We start from the raw sequence: 19977 nt of genomic DNA, 5'->3' as shown, positions 1-19977 counted from the left end.
GGTGTCTCCACTGTGTCCCGAATCTTTATAGCACTTCAATTCGCCAATTGTATGTATTGTACCGTAACACGATATTTCGTTAAAAGTCTATTGCATTTGCTGTATTTTCTATACAGATCTGCAGGTTCTTAAGCTGCCGTATATATTGCATCTATATAGGATACCGACTTTGGAGAAATTTTGCCTGCTACAAAAATGTAACAAAAAAATTGATCGGGAAAAGCCAATTCCTGACCTTTTTGTCGCATTAGCATCAATAGTTGGGCGTCATTCTGGTGTCCAAAGTAAACAGATTTAATATAGCATATATCAGGATTAAAAAGAAATAGAGTGTGTATATATACAGGGATAACGACGGTGACTGGAAAAATATTGCTGTTGCGGCTCTGTTGTCGGACGATATATTTCTGTAGATGTGCCATCAAATGCGCCCACCGCGAACTGTAATTTCAACTATTTCCCCCGAAAATATCTCCATTCATTGACTGTTGGCTATGTGAGAAGTGATCCAATTTTGTGTTTTAACCGCGCTACCTTAAAACCGGTATCGTGAACGGTTGCAAACATAGAAAACGAAAGTCGAATTCGTCGATAGAGACAATTAGATAAACCAGATTGAATATCACAAGTTCATCACTAAAATATTTCCATAACTAATGAGAGCACTCAGTGTTTCTAGTTCCGATTCCGAATAAAAAAATATATAAAACCAATTACAGAATTTATGTATTTTTGACCTCTGCTGAATCCTACATAGTTTTACGAGGTCATTCATTCAGTACATTTCTACATTTTGTTACGGTTCCCCTATTTTGTAGTCAGTGTAGGTGTCAGTGTCTTTATAAGTGTCAGTGTAGGTGACTTTTAGAAAATGTCTATTTATTATATAGCCCTTTGTGAAAACATTAGAGCAGTGGCATTCATTGGAAATGACGATCACGAAGGAAAAAGAAAAAAAAACAATAAGATTATGCAGCCTACATATCGTTTCATTTAAAGGAGTAATCACTTTACGCTTTACGCGGAAAATATTCTACTGAAGTTACGCAGTAACCTTATAATGTTAGGTAGATTAAAAGAAAAATTTTCTCGAGTATAGCAGAAAACTTCCCTAGTAGTTTCCTTCATTGAGTGTTGCTTTACGGTGTTTCAAAACAACAACTTTCCGAGAAAAGTTTTCCTTATATTAATATATATAAATATGGTTAACCTACAACAAGTACACTAGACGAAGGAATAATAACATTATTGCAGTTATACCTTTATTTACAAAACATGGAACAACAGGTACGATATATTTACTTTTCACTTAGTTAGAAATTCATTAATTAAATTTTAATTTGCGTCGAAAAAAAATGAGACAAAATGTAAATTATATTAATGTTATGATAATATTGAAAATTTCAGACGTTTCTGTAAGTTCAAACAGGATTACTTTAAAATTTGATGATTTTGTATCTCATGTTTAATCACTACTCACACACATGCAACCCATGCTCTAAATTCGTGCTAACATTTGGCTGGGTGTATGTGTGCATATATTCATTCTGTTAGATGCCACTTTTATTTTCCTGAAAATAACCTGTGATTTTAACAAATCACTTATTATATATAAGCCACCGATTTTACAATAAAATTCGCAGTCCAAATATCCAAAAAAATAAAATGTAATTCCATCGAAATCAATTGTTTGAACATATAGAATCCATGTAATTTTCTCTGCTTCAAGTTCTAAAGTTAGGTCATTTTAGGGAAGGCTTATATGCACCTACAGTTTTATTTTATTGTGATTTATTTTAAATTATTTTGTGGTTTTATTGTTATTGTTTATATGTCTTTTGTTTTTGTGATTGTTTTTTTTTGTTTTTTTTTGTGGGGGTGGGGGGGGGGGGGGTGAATAATTTGACAGGTTTTAAGCATTTCATATTTTCAAGTTGTCGTACAAGTTTGCCGCTCTTCATCCCGATCTACGTACCTATCATAACCTACTAATGTGTTAATTGTCAATTTGCTCTTGTTCTTAATATGCATAAACTATTTGCCACTGGACGTTCAACGAGCATCAGTCATTGAATTATATATAATAACTTAACCAGATAGATTTATTTTCAAATACGAGTCTGTGCCGTAAAACACTTGCTTTTTATTTATAATATCATAGAAGGCCAATATAATATACTACATACATTTTTGTACAGTTTACGATACTTTCCAACCAAAAACGAAGATATCTTGTCTCGGAATAATAAGACCATAACAATTGTCATCACTTAAATAATAACACAGTACCTATTATCATTTTTACTAGGAATCTAAAGTTCTGTTTCGGAGTAGATCAATGGAGACAGAAGCAAATCTATTCAGTGTTTGTTCTACAAATGGAGAACATTTTATAAGAAAGTCAGAAATATTGAACAATGACGAGGAAAACATCAGGTAATGCGCAATGAAAATATCAATTATGCTTATTCATTTTCATGATATTCATGTAATCAATCCCCAATCGTCAATCGTCGAATGGATTATGGGTTGGTAATACATATCAGAATTTTACAAAACCTTAATGCTTTTATTAATATTTATGTAAAATTAACTTTATGTGTACAATTGTTGTTTAACACCCGTCACACCTCCATTACAAATATGGTGTTGTTAAAGTCAGGAACATGTAATTCAGTGGTTGTAGTTTGTTGCTGTGTTTCATATTTGTTTTTCGTTCATTATTTTGTACATAAATTAGACCGTTAGTTTTCTCGTTTGAATTGTTTTACATTTGTCATTTCGGGGCCTTTTATAGCTGACTATGCGGTATGGGTTTTGCTCATTGTCGAAGGCCGTACGGTGACCTATAGTTGTTAATTTCTGTGTCAATTGGTCTATTGTGGAGAGTTGTCTCATTGGCAATCATATCACATCTTCTTTTTATATTGTCCCTGCAAACAAAACCCCTACCAATATATTGCTTGTATGAAAATCACAACAGTACGTGAAATAAAAAAGAAAGTAAATTCCATTTGAGAGTTTACAAAGTTTAACTTAAAAAACGAAAATCCTGAAAAACGATTATAACTCTGTTGAATTTTCTTTTGGAGTTAAAATCAAGATGAAGAACTGGATTTTCCTTTACTCTGCTGCAGATACCCAAATTACATATGTTTTAACAATCAATGCCATATAGCTAAGTCTCTCAGATAACCAACAAAACGTCTTAACACATTACTGACATATATAATAAAGTTGTAAATAACAAAAACCGTGCTTCAGAGATCATGTGGGCGTTGTTAATCAGATCCAAATACTCAAAAATTCCAAAAGATCTGTTTAATTGATTGATTGGTTAACGTCTTGAGGCAAATTTGTCATCATGTTCATGACCATAATAAGCTAAACATTTTGCAATGCAGCAATACGCCTACGAAACCTCTAAAAGTGTTAATGCAAGGGCTTTTTTAAGCGTGACCGACTCTCCCCGAACGAGGCAGTACATCGAACGATTCCATTCTGATCGGACGTGGATGCGTATTTAAACATCTCGCATAGCCAAACGGACGCATACATATCATCCTGTTGCCCATTACCCTAGTCGCCCTAGCGGTTTATATACTATATAAGTCCTGGGCAATAGTCTATAGTTGAAAACCTATCTATTGGTTCAAAATGAATGATAAATTAGCATATGCTTTGTCTCATTTTTAACAGAAAATAATAAGTTACCATTGACCACTTAAAAATCTGTTGTCGTTTATAATTAAGAATTAAGAATTGGCTATGTAACACTACATCTACCGGATGTATATTATTTATTTTCTACTTTTTAGAGACGATGACCGAATCATTGCTTTAAATGACCAGTCTGTAAGCCATTTTGATCATGTTACTATTGTTGAAATGTTGAAAGAACTGTTAGATTTTTCTCAGGAAGGCAGATGTATAACCTTGGTAAGTAAATTTAAAATCTCTCCCTCTCGCTCTTATGTACATATTCACTAATTGGTGTAATTAATGCTTGCAAGCTTGCCATCAATGAGCTCTCGATTTTCAATAAGTCACCTTATGTGCAGAATAAGTGACTTATGGTACAATGAAATATTTTGTGATTTAATTTTTAATTTGTGAAATGTAACGTTTATTTATCATGGTTAAAAGTCATAGTGATATGGAGAAAGCAGTTTTGTAAATTTTAACTGTAGCTTAAGCATTTTGTTGTAAATGATATGATGGCAATCCGTCGACCACAAGTTCAAAGAAACAGTCTCCTTTTCGAAAAAGTTGTGGAGGGGAGAACATTCTGAAATCTTATGACACTTATGATCATGTTAGTATTGTAAAAAAAAAATGAATCCCATCCCGTAGCTAGTTTCCACTTGCAAATTTGGTAACTTTATTCAATTCTGTAATTCAAGATTTTATGATTAGGTTAGTTAAGCACATGCGATAGCTGCTCGCAAAAGTTTAGATGTTTCACTAAATAGCAAATATATAGTTGAGGGGAGATTATTTAGATTTTGATAGTTGCTAACATTTGTCTTGTTCACTCATTACAAACTACACACTTTTATGAGTTTAGATTGAATTAAAAATATCGCATAAAAATTAAAATAGTTTAATACAGTCCGTTTTAGTGTCCTTGTCCAAGCAAGAAACATCGTCATCATTCTTTGTTATATTTTGTCACTACCGGTCTGGACAGTAGCGATTTTGAGCTCGACGTATGATGTAAACATTTGTTCTATATATATATGTTTGTGTTGTAGGGCTGGTGTCTCATTGATGTATATCCAACATATCTCTTTACTCATATATAAAACTACTGATTAATACGAGCTATTCTGGACATATTTTTATATAAACATGTTGTTTATTGTGTAGGTTATAGATAGAAAAGAACAAGACGGAGATTTAAGAATGATTGAAATTAAACTATCGATATATCAACCTACAGGCAAGTATCTTTGTGCACTTTATTCACAATATTGGAAAAAATTCTAAACATTCATCCATATTCTAAAGACATAACCTAGTAGCATGGTCTTCTATTCCATAGAAAATGAACGATCTTCGAAATGCATTCGTATCTGTTACAAAATGTATTATTTCTAATTGAAAGAAAAAAAAAACATAAATATTTCCCAGTTGATATGATATTCCAGGGCTTGCTTTTCCTATCATGATTTCCTTTATAGAGGGTTTTTGCTCACAAATAATGCATCCGTGGTTCCACAATGGTAAAGTTGAAGTAATCCCTTCGAAAGATTAACGGACTTCATTATTATTTGGTTAATCGTTATGGAAAATCTGTGTCACAGATAACCATGGAGGATATGGTCCACTTTTGCCGTAATCACAATCCAGTTCTCTTTTCCTCGATTGTGACTTTACCGAATGCGACTTATCATAGTATTTTTAATGAGAAACAAGACTGTGCCATTAGTAAAAATACTGTGATAAGTCGCATTCGGTAAAGTCACAATCGAGGAAAAGAGAACTGGATTGTGGTTACGGCAAAAGTGGACCATATCCTCCGTGGTTATCAGTTATCTGTACCAAATATTTTCATTTTTGGGAGAAACGGCCCTCTATATCTCAAAAGTACTATGTTGGACCAAAATTTTGACTGACTTGATTAGGTTTCGACATGCTATGATTATAAATGGAACTTAATCTCATTTTCAAGTCGTTTTGAAAGTGCAGAATATTAACAGTGTTGGGTTTTCAATTTGATCATCAAAATTAATATCCCTGGAAAAATTTTCATGTTAAGATTAAGGTGAGATAAAAAAAAAAGAAAACTAATCACCACAATATTTCATATTATACTGAAAGCGGTTTGTTTATTTCAGATATTGACATAGATGCAGGTTCGTATTGTTGTAATTGTATCTTACTCTTAGAATTGTGTGACCTAAGTTAAAACCGATACTTAAATTTATTAAAATAAAATATTTTTCGACTGTATAGAAAATATGCAGCATGGACAAATTTTCTTAATGGTAAATTTTGTAAAGACATGTAAAAATTCCAATTAAGGTAAATAACACCACTATTAGATATTTTAAAATTAACTTCACAGTAAAGTTTCGCTACGAAGATTTATTCTCATGTTTAAAAAGGACCATTGCATATTTTGAATTGCATTTAATAATTAAATAGAGATAAAAATACCAGCATGGCCCTTGCATTTTTCAAAATTACAATTAGATTATTGCATAATTGGCCTATATATAAGAAACGGGAAACATGTAGTTGAAAAACCTTCACACAAACGTCTTTTAAGCCAATGTAAAGGAAATAAAGGAAAGAACCGATTTCGTGTCAGGTCTTCTTTAAACTGAGAACTGCTATATATCAAAGTAAATACATACCAATGTATAACTAGTACAAAGGCATGTCAAGCGATGCTTATAAAAACAAAATATATAAAAAAAACTGAGCCCAACTTCGAAAGCAAAGGACGAACTCATTATTTCGTTAGATTGATTAAATATTGTTTTATGGTTTTGTTTACGACAGTTTATTATATTCCATGCATATTTAAAACAAGAACATTCAATTTTGTAAAGTGAGTTGTCCGGAATGAATAGGCGGATTTGAATTATACTAGGGAAAAAAGCATTTGTTGCACAAGGACAAAAACTACAATCAACCTGCAATAACGGATCTCTCAAAGAGTTGTTGCAACGGTTATTTAACTTAAAGAGAACACGACAATTCCCAACACGAGGCATCAGATCTAGCAAATCTATTCCATAACAACTCCACTGATGGTCCCTTTCAACAGTTGAACCGACTATTTTTTTATGGCTGTATACAATGAGCTGATATTTTGTCTTATAAATGTATAGTATCTAGTTACAGATCGAGTTTGCGTTTTACTTGATTTCGTATGACCTTCTTATCATAGAAGCATGGTTCATGTGACAAATAAACAGCAGACGTGAAAATTATGTTTACCCGACACATCTAGATTTTAATAATGCATGGTACATATATACGTATATATAAATAACAAACGGTCAAATATTAAAATAATTACACGAAAATCTTAAGAGTTGTTATTTCTGTTCAATTTCAGGTTTCAACTTTAGTTACGTGATTAAAAAAATATTTCAAAGAGATCAACCATATGTATACAATGTCAAATACATATTTTCATATGACTGTTATATATCCGAATGCAACGACACGAAATATGTCAAATGTACAGCTGAAAACAAACTAGATATGGAATCATTACCACGTGATGTCACAGAAAGGGGTATGTACAGACCATAAATCAGAGCTAATTAATTCAACTGTCAAACTGATACTGTTTTTATTCATTTTAGTTAATTTGTATGTATTGGCATTTAGTGTGGCGTCCATTTCGCTGAACTATTATACATTAGTGTTTAGGGACCAGCTGAAGTCCATCACAATATGTGCCTGAATCTTGACATGTAGTAATAGACAGTGTTGTTTCTCATTTTGGTCCCTGTGCTTTTTCCAAATAATGAAAATTATTTTACATATAAATTTTTCATTTTTAAAGATTTTTTCAAAACCCTAACTAACGGAAATTAAAATCTATGTAATATACTAAATAGATACATATGTACATGTATGATATTAACAGTTTAACCTATACTTTGTTAGAAAGCCAGTTCAAAATTATGAGGGTCAATATTGATTATATTTCCTATTAGTGTTGTGCTTCATTAAACACTCTGAACCATAATTGTGTTGCTCGTTGTTTTCTGTCTGTGTGTACGTCTGTTCCTCGGATAAGATGTGTTTTGGTGGTTGATGTGGTCTGCTGGATAAGATGTGTTTTGGTGGTTGATGTGGTCTGCTGGATAAGATGTGTTTTGGTGGTTGATGTGGTCTGCTGGATAAGACGTGTTTTGATGGTTGATGTGGTCTGCTGGATAAGATGTGTTTTGGTGGTTGATGTGGTCTGCTGGATAAGATGTGTTTTGGTGGTTGATGTGGTCTGCTGGATAAGATGTGTTTTGGTGGTTGATGTGGTCTGCTGCATAAGATGTGCAGTGGCGGATCCAGGGGGGTGGGGGTGGGGGGGGGGGGTGGGTTCCGGGGGTTGGAACCCCCCTTTTTTTTGACGATCAATGCATTTGAATGGGGACATATAGTTGGAACCCCCCCCCTTTATCCTGGGTTAGGAACCCCCCTTTTATAAATGGCTGGATCCGCCCCTGATGTGTTTTGGTGGTTGATGTGGTCTGCTGGATGAGATGTGTTTTGGTGGTTGATGTGGTCTGCTGGATAAGATGTGTTTTGGTGGTTGATGTGGTCTGCTGGATAAGACGTGTTTTGATGGTTGATATGGTCTGCTGGATAAGATGTGTTTTGGTGGTTGATGTGGTCTGCTGGATAAGATGTGTTTTGGTGGTTGATGTGGTCTGCTGGATAAGATGTGTTTTGGTGGTTGATGTGGTCTGCTGGGTAAGATGTGTTTTGGTGGTTGATGAAGTCTGCTGGATAAGATGTGTTTTGATGGTTGATGTGGTCTGCTGGATAAGATATGTTTTGGTGGTTGGTGTGGTCTGCTGGATAAGATGTGTTTTGGTGGTTGATATGGTCTGCTGGATAAGATGTGTTTTGGTGGTTGATGTGGTCTGCTGGATAAGATGTGTTTTGATGGTTGATGTGGTCTGCTGGATAAGATATGTTTTGGTGGTTGGTGTGGTCTGCTGGATAAGATGTGTTTTGGTGTTTGATATGGTCTGCTGGATAAGATGTGTTTTGGTGGTTGATGTGGTCTGCTGGATAAGATGTGTTTTGGTGGTTGATGTGGTCTGCTGTACTTTCCAATCATTCCTTTTATCATTTACTTATAATTTGAAATTTACATGTCAATCGTTAGTACTTTAATTTAATTTTTTGTCTTACATATTTACATTAGGGCTTCAAACTCCTTTCAGACTGCGAAAACTGCCAAAATAATCTCATTTAGAGATCAGGGTGTATTTAGTTGACAATATAAAGTACATGCCATACATAGTGTAGTGTGTAATTAATAGAATATACATACCACTTTAGAAAGCATAGCATTAATATAATACATGCAAGAAGCTTTTTTGGTATCCATACAAATAATATTTGGAATGAATAACAAGGCTTATCTGTATCTGTTTTAATTACACAATGTTTTATAGGTGGTTTTACCTTCAAATGTTGCAATTATTTAGTTCTGAGTGGAACAAAAAAACATCCGAACAACACATATGTATGTATTCTACGTGTCGAGAAGGGTACTGCAGAGAAGGGACTATATATCACAGTCAAAAATGAAGAAGATGTATACGCGGAGGTAATTACAACTTAATAGTAAAATTGGCCTTTTAGTTTTTCTTTTTCAAACACTGCATTTTGCTTTTTTTTTATTTGATGTCAGAATTGACCGACAGACAGTCGTCTGTAAAATATTATATGCAGATATTTCAAAGGCGACTTGACTATCCTTCGATTTACGCACTGGTATCTTTTTTAACCCATGCATATCAAAAGAAACACAATATTTAGTTAGTTGGATGAATGTAAGATATGTTAGTGTAGCTATAAAATTTTAATTTTTAGTAAGTAAATTATAGAAAAAACGTCGAACTCCTGGAGTAAACCTTTTTGTTTGAACGGAATAATTCGCAGTGCTGCTTTTATTTTCTTCTTGGTAATACTATGACAAAAAAAACTTTCATAAGGACTTAATGATTTCAAAAAAGCAGGTTATAAGTACACTGAGTTTGCTTTTAGTAACTGTGAGTATTCTATGCTTTATTCTTGTTTTGGTTGAGTTTTGATTTGTTAACTATCAAACCATTATTAAAGATTTACACAAGTTTCATGTACTAATCGTTATTGTGTGCGTTTTTTTAATCATTTGTTATAAAAATAAGCAGATGTTGTATGATTTCCAATGAAACACCTGTCCACTAAAGTTCAAATGAAGTGGATGTAAGCAATTATAGGTAACCATACGGCCTTCAACAATGAGAAAAAAAAACCCATACCGTATAGTCGGCTATAAAAGGTCCCGACATGAAAAATATGAAACAATTCAATTGAGAATACTAAAGGTCTAATTTATAACAAAACAATTTACGAAAAATAAATACGACAGGCACCAACCCTCCCCCTAACCTGGGACAGTGGTGTAACAGTACAACATAAGAACAAACTATGAAAATCAGTTGAAAAGGGCGGACGTAGCATGGTATTTGTACATCCCTCACGAAAAAGACACAAAGTACAGATTTGAGAGTACTCGCAGTTACTGACAGCTAGTTCAAAGTCAATAACAACTAACAAAAAAATCATGTATCTAAGACTTAGACTAAAATATCGATCAGTACACATCCAACATCTTAAGGATTTTGTGTAAGTACGTCATTAACAGTCAAGAGAAAAACATGACCTTGTGCAATGTCAAAATATAGGTATCAACTTATAGTCCACTGATTGAGATTAAAAAGATGTTTGGTTGATTTCTCAAAAACTAGCTTAACCCTCTACATGTTCAAGTACATATACTAAGACATGAACCTCGCCAGTGGTTGTCTCTAGTCATATCTTTAATTTTTTTGTAATTTGGTGTTAGTGGTAGATATTTGATAGTTTTATTAACAAATTTTTATTGTCTCGGGCGATTTACAGCATAACATATCGCCTGGACAAATATCTTTTACTGAAGACTATGTTGATCTGTACAGTAGATGTTATAATTATGGCTAGTTATATCATTAGGGTGCTGACAAGTTGGATACATGTACCCACATCTTCTTTTATTCATAATTTTGCATAAATAAACGTTTTTTATTGGGAAATTAAAATATGCTCGTTACAAGTATCGTTCATAGAGACATAATTTAGACGTTGTTCAAAACAGGAGAATCTTCAAATGTTTTTTGGCAATTTCTTAGTTTTTTACAAAATGTACAGGAAGATATTTCCAAATATTGCTGACAGACAAACAGTTAATTGTATAAAACTGTAAACAATAAAATTAAATTAAGAAAATAAGTACAAATGCGTCTGATTTAACTTTTTAGTAATTCAACAGATTCAAAGATATGAAGAAAAAAACATATTATAGTGTGTAAGCAGATTTTTAATACTTTTACCGTGATATTCTACCTTGTTCCGTGATTCTAAAATAACATTGAGGCCAATTTCACAAACAATATCTGTTCATAAAAATAAGCTGCATCACATGAATTTTAGGAATTTCCGCATCCTGACAGAGATGTCGACCTAGAGAAAGCAGATTCGAGATTTTTTATACTTAAAAAAACTCCTAATGGGAAAGATATGTTTGAATCGTTGGCTTATGAAGGTATTGTTTGATTCTCCTTCTTATTATATATTTTGCTTAACGGTCATCTTTGCCACTTGAAACAAATTATTTGGAGTAACAATGACGAACTTTGCATTTAACTTATATTATCTGTTTTCTTATTAACCAATAAGAATTTCACAAACATATATTCATTATATGAAATTATCTATTTCTCATTATATCTAGAAGCTGAGCAAAAAATTTGTGTCATCGCTGCTTATGGCATGTGCATTTGCTGTACAAAACTGCATTATCTTATAAGTTGGACACTCTTTGGGTAATTGAATAGGATGGCAGTGTTACAAACAATACCAACATTGTAGCTTTGTGTTGTGTCTATCAAATATTAATAATCAATTAGGGATTTTGATCACCTTCGTTGTAAACGTTGTTTATGTGCATCATTTCATCAAAGTATCGTCTTATTAGCAATTTATTAGTGTGAAGAACATTTTTATTTCATGGATATTTGTAAATTGTTAAAAATTCATAAAAAGATATTACTAGCACTCTTCAGTGGTCACTGTTCAAAAGGTTTTCAATTTATATTTCAATGAGAGAATAAAATACTTGGACAAATGAATTTACTTCCTTACTTATCACCAATAATTGTAAGGAATATATGATAGTCATCGTTATTTAATTCTTCAATGTTTAAAAAAATGTGTATATTTGTACATCAAATTGTATTTTTTAGGTAGATATTTGTCATGGACAAGAACACGCGTAAGCCTAAGACAACTTCCTAGTGAGAAACCTCAGCAATACAGTGGAGATCTAAACAATGACTGCAAATTTGAAATAACGTCTCATAGTTTTATTGGAAACTGACTTTGGGGACAAATGTTTCACATTGTGCTGTGCAAGTCCATTCTTTAAAATCAAGCTTTCTAAGTATAAGTTAATTCAACATTTGTTACCTTACTTTATCAAACAAAATATGTGGTTATAATCTATATCACATGTGACGTGTTTATATATTTTGTAAAAATTATTCCTTATAAAACAAGAAAAAATGAAAAACAAACAAAGTAGAGCAAAAATGGAGGAACATTAGTGAAACATTTTAAAAGAATAAACTTATAACTTGGATTTGGTACGTCATATAGCTACGCGTTGTTATTAGTCATTTCCTTTAGTGAATGAAGCATCTTTTATAAATATATATAAAAAGATATAAAGAACTTTATACTCTAGAAATATCAGATCGTCTTTTTTTTTTAACTTTGTGTTCCTTGAAGAATGTATTTCCTCGTTATATATGTATATATTGTGTTAGTCATTAATAATGTAATTCAAATGAAAAATAAACTCATCAAAGTTACCAGGTTATAATTGTGTACGCCAGACATGCGTTTCGGCTACAAATGATTCAACAGGAACGCTCTGATAAAAGAGTCAAAAGGAGAAATAAAAAAATCCGAAATGTTTTGCCAAATATAATTTATATTCATTTTCAATAATTGCAGTATTATGAAATATCTTGGCATCAAATGTTAAATAAAACAATAATGCTTAAAACATGAATTAAATAGCGGATATGGGTTAAAGCTATGAGGTTATTGTCCAACTGACACCATGCATCGATCGTATTATCACATTTAAATGTCTAAGTAATCTCGAGATCTTGGTAAAAACTTCATTTTCTATATATCATCTTTCAAAGTTCACAAAAAATGAACATTTGTGATAAATTTCAAGCTAATGTTACCACGACTTCATAATAAATCACCTTTAACAACAACAAACTATAACCATGATATGGAAAGAACGGAGTAACGAACGGACGCACACACCGGACAACATAAAGCCCATACAATCGTAGGTGGGGCATACAAATTAATCGACAAACATGCTATATAAATCTTATGGCACCAGAATTTGTTTTTCAACAGTCTTTACCTCCATGAAAATAGTGTACAGTTCCCGTAGAATAAAACCCCAAAAATAGTGTTACATGCGTGTAAATCACGTTTTATAATTAGAATAACAATAAATTTCATACCTCCGAAGAGATTTTCTGAATTTACCTTTATCAGGAACACTCAAACACAAAATTAAAAGCCCCGGATGTGTAAGAATTAGATACACGAGGATCTATAAGATCAAATAATAAACTGCTTGATAAGACAATACGGTATTGATATATCACTTGGAAACCCAACATTACCTAAAACAACACTTCCTAAGTGGAAATCCTGAGCAATTCTTTGTTTTTCAATTATAATCAAATACGTATACGTGTATCAGAGTTAATTCTAATCAATTAGATACTGTAGCATCGTAAAACAGATGTGGATACAAAATATCCAATTAATTGTTATATTGAAAAAAATCAAAGTCCCTCTCATTGTGCAATAGTATAAGAACATTCATCTTATCTTCCTTTTACATTTAGCTAGCTATAAAACCAGGTTTTATCCATCATCTTCTTCATAAGCAAATGAAATGCCTGTACCAAGTCAGGAATATGACAGTTGTTTTCCATTCGTTTGATTTGTCTGAGCTTTTGATTTTGCCATTTTATAGGACTTTCCGTTTTGAATTTTCCTTGGAGTTCGGTTTTTTGTTATTTTACTTTTTACATGTAAATTGTATATTAAAACTTGGAGAAAATCCTACTTTTTTCATAAAAAAAAAAACAATTATAAACGTAGGTAGACAACTTTTGGAAGGAATAACATTATAATTTCTACAAAACCAATCTGATCAAAAGAACTTTTCTGAAACTGAAATTATCGAGACGCTAGTTATTTTTATTGACAACCTCTTTGGAAGATGTTTTTAAAGAGAATGTCGGCATTCCATTTGGGAACAACTGTGCCCCTCTTCTGCCAATGCATTTAAAAATTGTTTTTGATGGCACGTTTGGAAATATTCCAGACAATACGTTTTTTATTTGCATTATGTCCCTTTAAATTGGTGCGTGCAAGATTATTTAATTGATAAAATTATGTTAACTCTGTAAAACTAATGGTCATCATTCCGATGCATATGTGTTCTTAACCGGTTTTGGTGTACTTTTGATGATTTATTTCATGATACGATAAATAAACGAAGTTATGGAATAAACGTTAATGAGAAAATAATACTTTAACACAGGTTAATAATAAATTGTTATTTAAGTGCAGTTTTAAAGCGTTATACAATAAACAAGCTATAAGTCCAGCTCAACCTTCCAAAATCTATACCAGTTGAAAATTTCAAAATAATCGGAAATGTTCGAATTTAAGGTTTTATAAAATAATAGACAAATGATAAGAAATAAGGTTTCAACTATCTCAGATAAAGTTGACGGTTGCATTTAGCTGTTCTTTATAGTTCCCTGTTGGTCGAATAACTCCTAACGTATCTACGTATTTATACATCCATGACTTTCAAATATATGGGTTTGAGCGTTGTTCATGGAAACAACTACTTTTTTTAAATAAGCCAACTGACGTAAGGGCTGTAGATTTAAAAACGACATAGGAGTAAAAGAATGAATATAAGTAGAAGGTTTGAATAAAACACAACAATAAAGCAGAGTCTTTTACCCAAATAGGCTATTTATGTCATGATTCCCAAGATATTTAGACAGATCAACCTCTGTAAGCTGATATCCTCCCCCAAGACTATGCATAATTTGATTGACATCATCTTGGTGAAACTGAATGGAAGTGCCAGAGCCCGCTCCACCATATGTAAATGCAAAAAGAAATACAAGTTCATTTTCGATGACAAAGAAACATGGATTGCCGCTATCTCCGCTTATCTTTGGCTCGTAATACTGGAAGCGTGTTGTATTCCGGTACGGAACTATTAAGCGAGCCATGTTATGTGTCTGAGTTGAAAAGTCGTCAACCAGTGCCTTTTCTTCAAAATCCGTACAAAGTGTTGGGAGCCTTACATACATACGCGTTGGGTGGAATTCTTTAAAATATTTCGGAAGTACTTTTGCAAAACTTATGGTTGAAGGAACGTCACTATCTAAAAGACCAATAACCATATCGAAACCAGAAAGATATGCCCGGTGGCTCGTGGAATTAGATTTGACTGGTATAGCTCTAGTCTTGATTATTTTTCGATCGAATACATTATTGTTTTGATCAACGAATCGGAGAGTTGAATTTACTTTTATACTGTAATGCCTAGCCCACACAGCATGACGGGGTGACAGAAGTGTGCCGGCTTTCCTTGTTTTACCGTAGCTATTCCATGGAGATATACATGACAAATCTAGTCCGTATGCCCAGCAGTTAGTATTTCTAGTGTATACTTTATGAGTATGATCCTGTTTTGAGAATATTTTGATAGCTTCTTGCGGAGTATGCCCTGCAATCTCTACAGCCTTTAGACGATCATCTATACCATGAATTATATTTGAGAATAGATTTACTGATCCAGATGTGATGTTAGGGTTATACCAATGACCATGATCCTGATACTGACAACGACTGCCGTGACTTAAAAGCTCAATCGTTTCATTATGAAAATACGTCTGGAGACAAAATTCCTTATGAAAATTGCAACTGAAAAAAATGAAGATATCAATTACGATAACATATCAGTTAAATAACATGTATATGGTTATATAGGACACCGGCTTCTTTTTTTTTCTCAATACAGTGGCGACATGTGACGATAAAGCCCAGGCTACTATTAATTAATAATTTTTATGATGTAGGCGTATAAATTCATTAATCACAGTAATTTGTTCTCGTAAATTAAACGTACGCATGAAAAGTCACGGGTATATCAGGTCACTTGTGCAGCTCTTGATTTGTTGAAATGATTGAAAGTACGAGTCAATAGAAGTAAACATTTGTCTGATAAAAAGAATTCCACAGAACCATCTGTTCAAGAATTATCTGTTACTTTCTGTCTGCAAAAGAGAGGCAAATGATACCAAAGGGACATTCAAATTCATAAGTCTAAAATAAAATGACAATGCCATGGATAAGAAAGAAAACGACCAACAGACAAACAACAGTACGCAAAACATAACATAGAAAACTTAAGACTTAGCAAAATGAACCCCACCTGCTCCACGTATGGCACCCGTCGTATTGATTATGTAAGTACAAACCCGATGATAAGTCTTAATTCGGTAGGTCACATTCGGGGGAAAGGGGACGGGATTGCAGTTACGACAATTGGAACATATCCGTCGTCATCTGCGAAACAGATATTACATAACGGTCAACACAATCGTAAAAGGGTCTTCTACCAGTACTAATATATGTGTGGTACATGTAGTTGTTTGCAGTTGCATTGTCAGTTGTACTTTAACTTCTCTGACAATAACTAGTAGACACTAACTAAAATTGCTTACTGATAATACTATAAGAAAAATATGTTATGAAATCTTAATACGTTTGAAAGTTAACTATTGGAAGTGGACTATAACTGTTCTATTGATTTTAAGCTGGCAACTAAAATTCAGTTATGTAGTAGAACATTTATTTTGATAGAACCGATATTGACAAAAAGAAGATAAAAGATGTCACCTTCCATTGATAATCCTGCCATCAGTCAAACAATATTTGGTTAGGTCGGTAACTGCATGTCTACATCCAGTATCTATCGCATCTATACAATCTTGGTATGAAGAACTGACTAAAATCCATGATACTGAAAAATTAGAGTTCATATGAATAATAGTCGAAATAAAATGGGAGATATACTTTTTTGGAAAAAATGCATCCTTTTGCGCCAAAACGCATATGCAGCAATGTTACATTTGCGCCACTAGTTTTCAAATTGACTAGTTTCTTTTGCGTCAAAAATAGAATATACAATTGCGCCAATTTATTGTATTAAAAAATAACGACTTCCATTCTGCTTTTTATCCAGTGTTTAACCAATAGTTTACATTGAAAGAGTTAAAAGTCATTTTATGTGGTTTTATCAACCTTTTTTAAAGTATGTTAAATGAAAAGATAAATTTATTTGCAGTCAGGCAACATAATTATTCTTAAGGCTGAAATTTGTAATTTAAGACACAAACATGATCACTACGACTGAGTTCTCCTCTTGTATAATTCTTTTTCAACGGCAAATGTTTCATTTTTCTCTTCACGACAAATATGTTGTTGTTCCAGCAGACAAAGCCTCAAACAATATTGTATTATATGCAAAAACCATTATTTCGAATGCCTCCCTAATGAACTTGGAATTCAAAGCAAAACTGGGAATCCCATATATATAACTTTATATTGTTCACGATAGAAGATTTTAGAAAATCAAAAATCCATCCATCTCTTCTTTGGTATTCACATAAAAAGGGACGACGAAAATTTTTTATCTTTATACTGGATACCTTAGCTTCACAAAAATCCTTATAAAGAACGATATTTAGCCAGGTCATCAAGATGTTCGACTACACGTCTTTCTTAAGTTCTTCCCTCCATTCTTTCTACCGTAAAAGATGGCCTTCAGACACATTGTTATGAGGTACATGCATATTCAAACAGCGGTGGCAATCAGATGTGGAATCTTAAAAATTCTAAAGATCTGCTCCAAAATCTTCGTTGATGAAGTTTCAGTCAACTAATTATTGTCATAGACATATAAAATTGAGAATTGAAACGGGGAATGCGTCAAAGAGACAACAATCTGACACAGCGAGAAAATTCCGCACCCGGAGGCGGGTTTCAGCTGGCCCTTTGAAAAATAATATTTGTCGCACATGATACACAATAGCAATTGGCACCAAAGGACTGCAACCAATGAAACAACAATGGTATCGCATCACCAGTCTTAAGATTTGTGCAATAATACTGACAAAAGATATTATATCTATATAAACGAATAAGATGAAACAATAGCGTAATGGAAAGAAATATTTCGGCACACTAAATGGCCTTCATTTGCATCGGTCTTTTTTCAAAAATGAATTAAAAAATCTGAAAGTTCAGTGTATTCCCTTGTGTGATAAAACAGTTTTCAAATCCATTTAAGGCAATTTTTCTATCAACATTTCTATTTGGTGTAAAGGCAACAACCAGGCAACCTGCCAGTTGCGTTAATCAACATCAATTCGTAAAGTGAACATGTTTGTGCCATGTATCTTAATTTGTTAACAACCAGTCCATCATATATAGTCTACCGGGGGCTTCATTGAAATAATCTGGTGTATTTGCTGTTATCTTTAAAAGAAAATAGTCACGCTTGTGTCTTGGTTCGTGACACATTTACACTGCACGATAACAAGTTGCAGATTCAGTAATTATGTATTACAACTTTAAATATCATACATTTTTGGAGTCAGTTCGACTCAATTACAGTCCACGCTAAACATACTATCATCAAACACCTTTATAAAATGCATCTGTTAAGAATATGTCGATTGACAACAACCCAACAAAACACAAAAATGCATATGTTAGTGAATAACTTTTCGGTACTTCAAATATACTGCAATCTTGTGTTGAGAAACAATAAGCCCACACCATATTTATTAAAAAAGTTCTTGTAAAAAGTGTAGTCTGGATGTTATTCATAAAATGCCAAAACGCTCCAAAGAAATTAAGCCATTCTTCAAATAAGAAATGGAGAAATGATTTCTGCAGGCTAGTGATAATATTTTGTTTTTAATCTTGCAATACTTACATTTTGAGACCAATAAGAAAAACAACAATCGTATCATATTTGTAACTAACTCAGTACTAGTTCATGTATGTATCGAATGTAAGTGTATTATCTATAGGTTCAATCAGTTTTAAGTAATCTTTACCTATAAATGTACTGATGTTTATCATGTGTGCTCAGTTTTAAAGCTTTTCCATGTTTGTGTACTATTGAACATAGCAAATTTCGTGTATTTCAGGAGATACTAATGCCTGCAGAACGATTAGTTTGATATAGTTAACTTTTTATTATTTTTGAAATTATGAGATGCTTCTTTGAATGTCGTTTTATATACAGATTCATGTAAGAATGGTCTTAACTGGTTATCAGGTATACCTAGATTTTGGGTCTTGAGATAACAACTTCTGATAGTTATAATGATCACAATTTTTTTTATTGTGAATAAAAAGGGATGTGGGATATACGTCAATGAGACAGACAAAAATAATCATAAAACACAAAGAGAGTAAAATACAATGTTCAGCAATAGGCAGGTGTCTAAACAATAACTCAAGCTCTAAACTGGTGAGGTAGCACAGAAGCTATGAATATAAAAATAAGGAGATGTGGTATAGTTGCCAATGAGACAACTATCCACCAAAGTTCAAATGAAGTTGATGTAAGCAATTATAGGCAACCATACGGCCTTCAACAATGAGAAAACCCATCCTTATAGTCGGCTATAAAAGGCCCCGACATGAAAAATATGAAACATTTCAATTGAGAAAACTAACGGCCTTATTTATAACATAACAATTTACGAAAAACAAATATGACAGACATGAACCAACGACAACCACTGAACTTCAAGCTCCTGGCTTGGGACAGGCACATAAAGAATGTGACGAGGTTAAACATGTTTGTGAGCGCTCAATCCTCACCTAACCTTGGACAGTGGTGTTACAGCCCAACCTCGCTGTCTAGTAACAATCAAGAGGAGAAACAGCAGTAAATGTCTTAATCCTTTAAAAATAACTTAATATATCCTTGTAAATCATGAAATTGTCATTATCAAATCATCTTATATCAATCCTTAT

General features: G+C 32.9%; 2 protein-coding genes across 2 annotated transcripts; one reads left to right on the top strand and one right to left on the bottom strand.

The window, feature by feature from the left end:
* The first annotated feature begins 1062 nt into the window (after positions 1-1062).
* LOC127738235 (uncharacterized) lies at positions 1063-12653 on the top strand. The gene is made up of 9 exons (XM_052249411.1): positions 1063-1287; positions 2309-2436; positions 3819-3939; positions 4870-4942; positions 5841-5858; positions 7073-7255; positions 9153-9307; positions 11215-11326; positions 12027-12653. Exons 1-9 carry the CDS (start codon positions 1276-1278, stop codon positions 12158-12160), a joined length of 936 nt encoding a protein of 311 aa, XP_052105371.1. The 5' UTR covers positions 1063-1275; the 3' UTR covers positions 12161-12653.
* Positions 12654-14852: 2199 nt separating this feature from the next.
* On the bottom strand, positions 14853-16583 carry LOC127736966 (uncharacterized). The gene is made up of 2 exons (XM_052247526.1): positions 16504-16583; positions 14853-15840 (listed from the first exon to the last, which is right to left on the bottom strand). Exons 1-2 carry the CDS (start codon positions 16581-16583, stop codon positions 14862-14864), a joined length of 1059 nt encoding a protein of 352 aa, XP_052103486.1. The 3' UTR covers positions 14853-14861.
* Positions 16584-19977: the final 3394 nt, after the last annotated feature.

This window comes from Mytilus californianus, unplaced genomic scaffold (genome assembly GCF_021869535.1).
Source record: "Mytilus californianus isolate M0D057914Y unplaced genomic scaffold, xbMytCali1.0.p SCAF_4, whole genome shotgun sequence".
NCBI lineage: Eukaryota > Metazoa > Mollusca > Bivalvia > Mytilida > Mytilidae > Mytilus > Mytilus californianus.
The sequence above is the reverse complement of the archived record's forward strand: the minus strand, read 5'-3'. Positions and strand labels throughout refer to the sequence as shown.

Coding starts and splice junctions, on each gene's coding strand:
- LOC127736966 (XM_052247526.1), bottom strand. CDS start 16,583: ATGCAACTGCAAACAACTACATGTACCACACATATATTAGTACTGGTA. Junction 15,841..16,503: donor ACGATTGTGTTGACCGTTAT/GTAATATCTGTT, acceptor CATTTTTTTCAG/TTGCAATTTTCATAAGGAAT.
- LOC127738235 (XM_052249411.1), top strand. Junction 9,308..11,214: donor AAGAAGATGTATACGCGGAG/GTAATTACAACT, acceptor CATGAATTTTAG/GAATTTCCGCATCCTGACAG. Junction 11,327..12,026: donor TGAATCGTTGGCTTATGAAG/GTATTGTTTGAT, acceptor TGTATTTTTTAG/GTAGATATTTGTCATGGACA.